Below are 12,079 nucleotides of genomic sequence, written 5' to 3' on the forward strand. Positions count from 1 at the left end.
TTATTTTATTTTATTAATTTTATTTAATAATAATTTTTATTATTAAATATCATGTCAGTAAAGTACTGTCTGATATTAAAGTATTTCTTTCTCTTTGGAAATATCTTTTCTTTTGCCTTCACTTGGGTAATATAAAAAATAACTAAGCCAAGAAAAAAAAAAAAAAATCCTAACTTTGCTTGATGTACTGTTGCATTTCATAACTTAGTGTTGATAGGAAGAACTGTATTTTGAAATATTTGTTGACTGGTTGATTTATGAAAATAATATAAAATATTAAGAACATTGAGTATTTTGTTGCTGATACAAATTATTAACTAACTTTGAGATATATATAAAATGAATTGCTTATTTAAAATAGGAATTTTAAATCTTTTGTATTGTATTGTCATATTAAAAATTATTCATTGCATAAGGCATAATACTGCCATGTAATAAATAAGTAATAAAAATAATTGAAATCCAAGTTCTTTCTATTTTATGTTCCGAATTATGTCATGCTATTTCCTGAAATAAAATTTGAATAGAAGTTGACATGTAAACCAATATAACTAAATCAAATATCTTTTGCACCTCTCTTAACTATTAGTTCCTTTAATGAAGTACAACTTTTTTAATTACTAATAGCACATTTCTTCTTCAATATATCTTCATAAATAAACCTGCTCATTGGTGATATTCCTAATAAGTTATGATCCAGATATTGTTTGAAATAGCAGTACTTACTGTGGATTTAAAGGAAATTATACATTATTCTTTTATTTCCAATTTCATTATTCCTATCTTTTAATCTTTTATGGCAGTCTGATAGTAAGCATATGAGTAAAGACAGATTTGATGCATAGCTCATGTACACAACACATCTTTTTCTGCATCTTAGATTTGATTATAAAGATAAAACAAATGGCTATTTTCTTTACTTCCTGAAGAATTAATTTCTGGAATTTTATGGTTCTTTCAAAGCTATTGTGGTTGCTAAGAATATTTAGGAAATAAAATCCAATTGTAATCAAAATCATTTCAAATTTTTCAGATTTGTTTGATTGGGTTATAAGAAAAAAAAAAAATAAAAGCTTGTTAAAAGGACAATAAAGGTTTTTATTTCTGTTGTTGTAACTATTATTTTTTGTGAATTTGTGTTAAATTAGAAATAATATTTATTAAATTAAACATAAATCCTTTATATTTGAAAAAAAAAAAGGTGTATTAATTTTTCTGACAATTTTAAATTCTGCGTAAGCATAGTTGTATAGAACAGATTTTTAATTTATATATATATTGTATTTTTTGTTAAATATGATTTTGATGCTTTTTTTTTTTTTTTTCCTTTCAGATTCTGTCATTTTGTTTGCTTATTATGAGCTGCATTTGGTGTGGTACTGTCATTCATGATATTTATTGCAGTCAATATGTGCCTTATTCTTCATTAATGTCATCGTGTTCTAAAGTTGCCATATTTGTAAGTATTCTTTCATAATAATATTTTCATTCACAGTGTATACATATATATAATTGAATTCAAACTCTTCCATTAAAAATATATATTTTTTAAGTTTGCATTAAAAATATATATTTTTAAAGTTTGCATTAAAAATTTATTTTATTTCAGTTTCTGATTACATTGAGTATGCTGAAACATCGATCAGATGGAGTTACCACTTCAATAACATTATCTACATTTTGGTTAATCTTTTCACTATGTTGCATAATTTTATACAGATCAGTATTTTTGACATATTTCATTCTTGTAAGTAATTTATTTTAATAGAATATTATATTTGAAAACAATTATAAAGCTTTACTCTATAATTTCTTTTTAATTCCATAATAAAATATTGTAAAATTTTCTTTATTAAACCAATGAACCATTTTCCCTTATTAAACTAATGAAATGCTTTGTTTGTTTATAGTAATTACAACTTTCACAGTACAATTATCCATCTATTCAAATTTATGGAAGAATATTCTGAATATACATGTTAACTAATCTTTGGAAAAGAAGCTTTGTAAAAAGAAAAAATTTTACACTTGTGAAAAGCACTTTCCTGTGATACTCAACTATTTATAATTATATGTTTCTAATATATGTAAAAATCAATTATGTCTTCCTTTAGCCCAATTAATTAAAGAATAATAATAGTATTTTTAGGCATTGTTGTTTACTGTGGATTTTTTTTTTTTTTTTTTTGAAGAAAAAACATTTTTCTTTCTTTTTTTAATGATGAAAAATTATTGTACAAAGCAATTTTTTCTTGTAATAATCTTTAATGTGTATCTGTTTTTTAATATATTCATATTTATTTTCCTTGATGTTGCAGAAAACAGAAGATGCTTCTGGAATCATTTTTATTTTGGATATGCTGTTTTATCCTATAATTTTTATTCAATTAATTCTGTCAATTTTTTCAGACAGAAGAAGCTTCTCTGCACTTCAGGTAATTGTACATTTTTTTCATTTATTTTACAAATTACTATAAGATTTGTGATTTGTTTAGAATATTTTTGAAATTTATAACCTTGATTATTTTATTCAAAATACCATCTTAAGATACAGCTATAAGTTGAAGTAGAATCCATGCCCATTTTTAACTATACCATCCTAAAGTACTTTACCCTTTTCACTTCGAGACTGCCAGTAGATTTTGCTAAGTTGCACTTTTTATAATATCAAGGATCCTGCTACTACAATTTTTTTTGAAGTAATAATTGTCTAAATAAAAAATATATGTTTTAAAATTTGTATCAAAATGCCAACTTGCTTTGATATTGATTGAAAATGTTAGTTTCTTTGTCATCCTTATGCTTATGGTGCCATCATCATCATCATCTAAATGCAGTTCAAAATTATAAGATCCATTCCAATATAATTTAGTGTTGCTTCATAATGGACCATTAATATAACAAAATTAAACTAAATTGAATTGAAACTTATTTCTGCCAACTTTTCATTTCTGTTATGACAAATGTAGGGTTTTTTTTTTTTTTTTAATAAACTGCTTTAACATATGTTTATGTATATTAGCATTATTCTACCATTTCTTAAAATTTTTTCAATTTTAAATAAATTCTTTTTTTTTCCCCCTTTAGGAAGCTAATATTATGGATGAAATATCATTCCTATCATATATTACATTCTTATGGTTTATGAAGTAAGTATAATTAAATGTATTCGTTACATGTTTGTTTTAATTTAATATTACTCAAAAGGTAAATATTTAATTGAATAGAAAATTGCATCCAAAATTTTAGAGTTTTTCATGAATCCGAGTTTCATTTGCTCAAATAAGTGCAATTCATTTGTTATCTATTATTATGATTATTTTTAAAATATTAGAAAATAATTGAAAGTATTCTTTATTCTGTTTTCTTTGATTTTCTTACAATAGAATGTCATATATATGATAATATATGATTAAAAAAACATTCTGACTCTATGCAATCAAAAATGCTCTTGTTTTATTATAGTAAAAATATTCCTTGAAAGTATTCAGTATGACTTTTTAAAATGTCAGTTTGTGGCAGTTGTTTTTTGATTTCATAATTTTAATATTTTTCTTTAGAACATTTTTAATTATTTTTCCATTATTGACGACTCATTACACTATTTCCTTACTATTAATTTTTACAATTTTTTAAATTTTTATCATGTTATTCTATAGTACATATATAATATTATACACTGTATAGTATTATAATTGCTGAATAAATAATATAATCAGAGTGTAGAGATAAATGAAATAATTAAAAAATCCTTCTTTTAACTTAATGTTATTTGTAACACATAGATAAATAAATGAATCTATAATATATTAGTTTATAATGTAAGTTTAATAGTATTTGAAAAATATAGATTATTTTCTTTTGTTGTAAATGGTGCTTTACAAATTAAAATGATTTTTGAAGATGTTATCCTTTTTACATTAAATTTTTATAAAGAAAAAAATTAGTTTTTTTTTCTTTTTTTTTTTTTTACAAAATAACTTCCTATTTAATGATTTGGTACACAATTTAATGTATGCCTATTGTTTTGGTGTAGGATTCACTAGTTTTAATTCATTTAATTAGTTCAGTTGGAATAATATGTTCATCTGTATATAAACAAACATTGATGGATTTCTTCTGTCTAATCCATAGAGTTTTTACTCATATTTGTAAGTATGTGGACACACATATATGCAAATTTAACCCCCAAAATGAATTTTTTGAAAATTATAATTTTTTATGAGTATTTTGTCATAAATAATTCATTAAAAAAATTGAACTGTGAAACCCTTTTTAAGTAAGGGGAAAAAAGATGTGCACATGTATATATTTAATTCCAAAAATGCATTTTTTAAATATTGAAATCCATTTTTTTATGAGTAGATAAACAAATGAAAAAAAAAAAAACCCACCCTTCATTGTAAAAAAAAAACTCTTTTTTAAATAAGGGGACAGGAGATGCTTTAAGTACTAAGTATAGTTATGTTCTCTTAAGCAAAAAATACTTAAATGAATGTTAAATTTGAGGAAGTTATCATATTAATTGAAATTTTTCTCTTCTTTGAGTTTATATTGTTGGCTATTTTATATAAATATGACTGATTTGTCATGCATATCTCATCCATTTTGTGAATTAAAATCATGAATAGTTTTTTTTTTTTTCAATGCTTAAAGTTAAAATTTTATTATTCTTTCAGATTTATACACAAAGGCAGGAAAAAACTTCTGGTAGTTGAAGATTTCTTTTTTTCAAGTACTTATTTAACAGCTAAAACAGTATATGCAAGCTTTGAAAAACATTGGAAGTATTATATGTGAGTATACATTTTTTCCTACAGAAATACAGAATGAGAAAGAAATTACTTTTTTTTTTCTTCCTCTTGTTTTTCATGAATTTTGCTAATTAGATGTGAGGTGTTTTATCAGAATTTTTGGGCAAAAAGTATTAATCTGATTTTCATATAAGACCCTTTATAATTGTTGAAAAATATTATTCAATATTTATGTATTAAGCACATCACTGATGAACAAAATCAATAAATTAACATGATATCTGTGGAGATTTTTTTTGGCAATTAATCACTGTTTTATGGTTAATACACAAATACCTTTTATATAAATGTATTGTCTGATAGATCAGTTGATTGATAATTGACTTATAATAAGCTTGAAACATATCACATTATATTTCATTACTTAATTTTGCAATTTCGAAATTGATAGTTAATTTGATTTTTTTAAACAGATATTCTTTGGAGTATATAGTTTGAATATTTTATTTATTCTTATTGATTTTTTTTATCTTTATTATAAAAATTCAGTTGATATTTAGAGCATGTCTTTTATTTGAAAAAATGCTGCCTAAAAGTATATTAAATGACTTTTAATTTACTATTTTATTTATTAAAACTTACTATTTCTTGTTTTGATAAGAACATGGACTCTTTTAATTCAAGATCCCAAAGTAATTTTGAATGAGGACATAAAAATTTGTTCAGAATGTGAAAATCTTAATGAACAAAAAAATAATTTTCATACATTCATTAAATGCTATATTGAAAAGTTTTTTTTTTTTTTTTTTTTTTTGAAAAAAGTATCAGAGCAGCAAATATAATATTAAATTGCAAATTGGCTATGTATATAAGTATTTAGAAATAGCATGCACATACATGCCTCATCATGAAATAGCCCATATTTGGCCACATGGAGAATGTTTATTCTACTATGTGGTGTACACTCCCTTTCGTCATATTTCCTCACAATTTTATTTATTTTCTTTAAGTTGTTGATTCACATTGTGTTTGCATGAATAAAAGGTATTGAATCTTTATTTGGAACATTAAAATTGTTTTAATGCTGGCAATATTATTTAGATTTTCTGTTTGCTTGTATTTAATGAAGTACAATATTTATGGTGATAAGAAACAAGATGCTCAAAATATTAAAAATAACTAATGATTTTTTAAATATTTAAAATAAAATAAACTCAATTTATCTTGTCTAAACACATTAAAACAAAAGCATAACAAATCTACACCTCTTTTATAGTAGTAAAACTTACACAAATATAAATTTACATAAATACAAGAATACCCAATTGTAAAGTTGCATAATATTCCCACTTTCAGAATAACCTCATTTTCAGCAACCAGTTGTAAATTCTGTAAATATTGAGTAGCTCTCTTACAATTAGTCACTATAACATATTGCTAAATGAATATTTTTATATTTAAATTTTAGAATTGGAAATTTCAACCAATCAAAATTCCTCTGCAAATTAAGCATTAGAGTTTAACAAAAAGTAAATTCAAATGTGAAAATACAAGAAATTTTTTATATAACAATAATATTACTTCATTTTAACATATAGAAATGAAATAAAAAAGCATTCCTCTTGATCATGTAATTATCATTTTCATAATAAGTCTTCAAAAGAAATAAGCATTATTTCAAATCTACTTTTCTTAATTAGATGCCACTAACAAAGCGAATGATATTGTCTTGTCTTCCAGATGGAGCTATTTCCATTTTTATTTCTCATATAACTTGCTATGTTATCTTGCTATAACTTGCTAAGTTCTCATATAACTTGGTGTTAATTTTTGTTTTCCGTAACACTCTATACATATCCATGTTCCTGTAACAATCTATACATATACATATTAATTTTTATGTTTAAAATAATGTTAAAATGTGTATTAAAATGTTTCTAGAGACTTTTTCATTTTCATTTTCTGTTTTATTTTTCAGGTTACCTGAAAAGCATCCAGATATTAGTCTTTTTTGGGCCCTGTTTAAAGCATTTTGGCCATGGATTGTAGGGGTAGTACTTATAGACGTTTTCTCTGTCATAATGCTACTTATACCACCTCTTCTCTTAGAGTAAACATTTTTATATTATAAACCTTTTAAATCTTTTGTTATGCATTAAATTTCTCTCAATCTTTTTTTTTTTTTTTTTTTCTTTTCACTAATAACTGACTTTCACAGAAAAAACGTAAAAAAATTAATAAATAAATAAGTCAAATATCTTTAATTATATCTCTCAAGAAGTATAGTTAATTATGGTATAGACAAAGCATATGTTTTCTTTAAATAAGGAAATGTAACTGTTCCATTGGTTGGTATGGGGTGAATGCAGACAACTGACTTAAAATATGCTTTCTTTATAACTTGACTTATATTATTATTCCAATTAGTATATTTGTAATATTTCTTGAATATTCAAGAAATTTAAGTACATAGAGAAATAATTATTAGGCAGAAAAAAAAAATTATTTTATTCTTTCCAGCCGAATTATTGATTTTGCAACTGATGACTTCTATTCTTGGAGAGGATTCTTCTTTGCCTTTTTGATTTTCTTCATTGATTTTGTTGGGAAAATATTATCGAACACTTCAGTCCATTTGATGTCTATTTCAGGTATTCAGTTCCAATCTGCTTTAATGGGTGCCATTTTTAGAAAAGTGAGTAAATTTTGTATGCTTAGCAGTTTTTGACTAAGCACTGATTAGGTTTTACTAATATTTATAGTTTATATAATGTCATAAAATTATTTCTGATTTGCTCAAATTAATGGGGTGATGGCTTTTTAGATGATATACATAGTTTAAAAGCTGTACAAAGCAGATTAAAATTCCGATTTTGTTCTTGTATTATTTTTTATATTTGTGTGACTTCCTGAAAGCTTACAAAATACACAAGAAATATTTTCACAGCATTAATATCACAGAAAACCTACAAATGTCCAATAAAATAAAACTGGATTTCTAATGAAAAAATATTTTCTGCTATATAATAATTACTTATAATTTTCAGAGGACAAAAATGACTGTGTTTATTAGAAATGCTCAAAATTGCTATTTATTTTAAGTCAATATAAAGCAGAAGTTCATAAATATAAAATATGGGGGGTAATGCATTAAAAATGTTAAAACATTTCCAAATCCAAACATTTAGCAGACTTAAATATAATCAAAAGAAATTGTAATCATTTAGAAACTTGTGTCTGGATATATCATCAGAAATTGTTAAAAATGGAGCAAATGCAAAAATAACAAAAGATAGTAAATATTGAAGAATGTTTTTAAATATAATTTAGTAGATGGATACATTTAAAGTTTTTATTAGAGATATTTAAGACTCTCACTATTAAATTGGATATGTCTTTGACATAATTAAGACATTAGTTGTATGTATGGATAGTCACTCTTTGAGTTTATAGTACAGTAGTAATTCTTCCATCAAATTTTACCATGAAATCTTTCCAAGGCAACAGGCAATCTATGCATTATACTCTTTGCATATTTTATCAAAAGAAATGAATTCTTTTTAAATCAGATGTGCAAAGGGGCCATATAACATTTTGACAACATCCAGCCATCAAGATTCAAAAGATATGTATATATCCCTATTAGTAGCCTCTCCAAAGCCCAAGATGGGAGTTATACGTCTTCACATTTCGTAGTAATCACTGTACAAAACTTGCATATCTGAAGTAATACTAAGATAAAGAACTCAGCATATGCTGTATAATGCAAATGCAGATTTTTAATATAAAGTTTCTGGTTTTTCATTTCATTTGGATTATTATTTACTGCATCCAATTTTTTCTTTGGTAAACATGTGAATCAATTGTGATTTCTTCCCTTAGTGTATCTGCTACTTTTAAATGTTTCATAACTACAAATTTTGATACACTTATACTATAAGGTGGCTGAAAGTAGTTTTTATTTTAATTCTTTGTTTTATAATTTATGTTTTAACACATGCATCATATTTTTGACATGTTTGTCTATTGGACTGATTTATTTATTGAAAGTTAAAAATAAACATTTCTGTCTGCATATGATAATGTAAAGTTTGATTTTAAAAAATCTAAAAATCAAAGTTAACTACAGGCACTAAATAGTGACTGTTACATGATAAGCAGAATTGAATTTTGAAAATTAGATGTGTCCGTTCCTCCTTCCTATACAAACAAATAGAAAACTATTATAAGATGTCTGTATAAAAGCAATAATTGTCTAATATGTGAAGCAGAATGCCTATTTTTCATCTTATCAATGTGTCTAGATGCCTGTTTCTTGTAGCTGTATTTGTATACTAACTCATGTCCTTCATTAGAATGCAACATCTTCATTAAAGAATCAATAAATCTGATTCTCTGCCACCTTCTGAAGAGGTTTTGTCAGGACTTGTGATAAAGTTAGAATTCTTTTTAATGTTATCTACACATTATTGTTATTTTAGCATGATAATTTTTATAGGCTGGCCTACTGTTTGTAAATTGTGACACGCATGATTAAAAATTGTGCAAAATTTTCCAGCCTTATTGATTTAAAATTATTTGAATATAGCTGATAGTTACCTGATAATTGGTAAGCACTCAATCATAAACATTATTTTTAACTTTTTTTGTCAACAACTTTGTTGTATATTATTGCACAAAAATATTTTTATGACCAAATTATAATTGTAAAAAAAAGGGGGAGGGGGGTGGCTTTCATATGATGCCATTTTGTTTCCATATTTTTTTTTATAGGCATCCTTTACAACAATGCTTTAAATTTTTTTAGTAACCTTTTTTCTCCACACCTGCATTATATGCATTTTGTGTGCTATATAACTAAGAATGAATATTAGAAATAAAATAGAGATAGACAAATGAATCTTAGAACATTTTACTTCTGTGATGTTTCCATTTTCATCTGTTCAAATTTCCTGTAACTGTTTCAAAATTAAAATAAGTTAGATTTTTTTTAATGAAATTAGTTCTTATTCTAGATTATTAAATGAAAAAGAAAATTATGTGTATGCATTTATTCTTCTAAAAATTCTTTTTTCACTGTTAATAGTTTAAAGATGATGCACTTTAGGAAGGGGAAGGAAAAACGTTTTGTTAATCACTCCCTTTTCTGCTTTCAGAATTTAACCATGGCAAATTCTGCAAGGAAAGATTACAACAGTGGTACTTTGATGAGTTTATTGACTGTGGATGTGAAGAGAATACAATGGTTTACTATGCAGTTTGCGGCCTTGCTGATAGTACCATTTAAAATTGCTCTCATTATCTATGTAATGTGGCAGTATATTGGGGTATCAACTTTAGCTGGTGTTGCAGTCATTGTTGTTCTATTCCCATTCAGTTATTTTGTGTCAAGAATTGGTTGGAAATATAATGCAAGTATTATTTTTTCTTCTTATAAGTAGACTTTGAAACAAAGTTTTCTCTGACTTGTTATATTTTAATTCTTAAATTTATTGTTAGTAATTCAATGTTTCTGATTTTTCTTGCTATAAGCTGTTATTCTTTCGTTATTTTATTTAAATGTGTATGCACCCAATTTTCTTTAAAAAATAAAATTTAAAAAATCCTGACAAAATTTTTTAATGAATTTATTATATTAATATATATTTACTTTATAAAAAACATTGTTCCAAAAGAAGATATAGTAAATAGAAATTCTGTTAAGTAAAGAAAAAAAACTGATAAATCTATATATTTTCAAGGTTTTTTTTTTTTTTTTTTTTGTAAATAATTGTCTGATATTGATTGGATGCAAGTTTATGTCCAAGGTACACTAATTGATCAAATTATTTTCCATCAAAACTTTTTCATTAATGATTCTAAATCTGTTTTTATATTTCAACTGATATTTTTCCTACTTATAACTTTCACATTTATAACTCAAACTGCAATAAACTTTGATACCTATCTCTTCTCTGCAATCTTATACAGGAACATGAACCAATCTTAGGTGCTTACATTTTTTTTCTATGATGAAAACTAAGACTAAATAAAAATGCTTGTTTCAGGGTGTAAATAACCCTGAGAACGGCTATTGCAAAATTGGAAATTTTCCCTAAAAGGTCCGATTTTCTGCACTAAATTTTTTCAACCCTTGGATCTGATTGGCCTAAATCAGAACCTATTGGGTGAAATTTGTAAAATATTATGAAAATTATGTTATTTTCAGTTTTTAGTGAGGTTATAATCCTTTTACATGAAAAACTTTTATTCTTTTATTATTATATACCTTTCTAAATGGCCGTTAAGTAAAATGTAGTATTTATTCTTTGTCATCTCTTTTATTACTGAATAATATATTGTAAGAGATATTATTCATAATAATAATTGTAATTATTGCTCAAAAAGTATATGTGCTTTATCTATTTGGCTTATCAATATGGATAAGAGAAATTGGATTTATACCATTTTCTTTTCTTTTCTTTTTTTTCTTTTTGTTACTATGAAATATATTCCCTGCCCTCCTTTTCTTATTCATTTGAGGATTGTTTGTTAAATGTTCTATTATGTACTTTTTAATTACAGTCTTATGTGATTAGAATTCTTTTTTTACTATTATAATGTGATATTTTGTGAAAAATTACCACTCTTTATTTCCATATTTATGAGGAAAAAAAATATGAAAGTTGAGACAAAAAAATTAACACATTAGATACAATATTTACATTTTTTTTTACCTGTGAGATGTATGAATTTTTTCATTGGTAATATTTTGCTGTAATGTTAATGGAATATATATTTCCAAATGAAAAAATTACTCTTTTGTGCATAACAACTTCTTCGGTGTAAAATTCTGTATTTTATGCAGAATTTCTATAAATATTGAGACTTTTTCAAAGACAATCTTAGAATTGATAATTCCCTTTACGTTGGAATATGATGAGAAAAAAAAAAGAAGAGATTCTAATTAATTTGATGTAGACAAATTGTTATTAGTGAATAAAAATATTGCTATTATATGAAGCAGAAAAGAGAAGATTATAAACCAAATGATGTTATAATATATATTTTAAGAACAGAAAAAAAAAATAATACATTTCTTTGAAATGTATTCAAAGATTGAGTTCATTTTCTATAACAAGTTGACTCAAAACAAATTCCAAAATCTTACTTATTTAATGATAGGATAGTTTATTCAAATTATGAAACAGATATTAAATTTTTTCAATTGTTTATATAATTGCAAAATATTTCATTTTTTTCTGAATGTGAATATGTAGGTCAATTCATTTTGCTTCTTAAAAAGTGCTGTTAACTTGTAATTTAATGTTTTTATTGATTTAGTT

At 24.4% G+C, this 12,079-nt stretch overlaps 1 protein-coding gene across 1 annotated transcript in view; it reads left to right on the forward strand.

Moving 5' to 3' along the window:
- The window catches only part of LOC129974949 (multidrug resistance-associated protein 1-like), a 57,849-nt gene that overhangs the window by 1,765 nt on the left and 44,005 nt on the right, over positions 1–12,079 (forward strand). The window contains exons 3-10 of the mRNA XM_056087767.1: positions 1,334–1,459; positions 1,610–1,747; positions 2,319–2,435; positions 3,088–3,149; positions 4,680–4,796; positions 6,733–6,864; positions 7,275–7,449; positions 9,911–10,165. Of these exons, the coding sequence (XP_055943742.1) occupies positions 1,334–1,459; positions 1,610–1,747; positions 2,319–2,435; positions 3,088–3,149; positions 4,680–4,796; positions 6,733–6,864; positions 7,275–7,449; positions 9,911–10,165 (1,122 nt within the window). The remainder of the gene's footprint in view (positions 1–1,333; positions 1,460–1,609; positions 1,748–2,318; positions 2,436–3,087; positions 3,150–4,679; positions 4,797–6,732; positions 6,865–7,274; positions 7,450–9,910; positions 10,166–12,079) is intronic.

Source organism: Argiope bruennichi, chromosome 7 (genome assembly GCF_947563725.1).
Source record: "Argiope bruennichi chromosome 7, qqArgBrue1.1, whole genome shotgun sequence".
Taxonomy (NCBI): domain Eukaryota; kingdom Metazoa; phylum Arthropoda; class Arachnida; order Araneae; family Araneidae; genus Argiope; species Argiope bruennichi.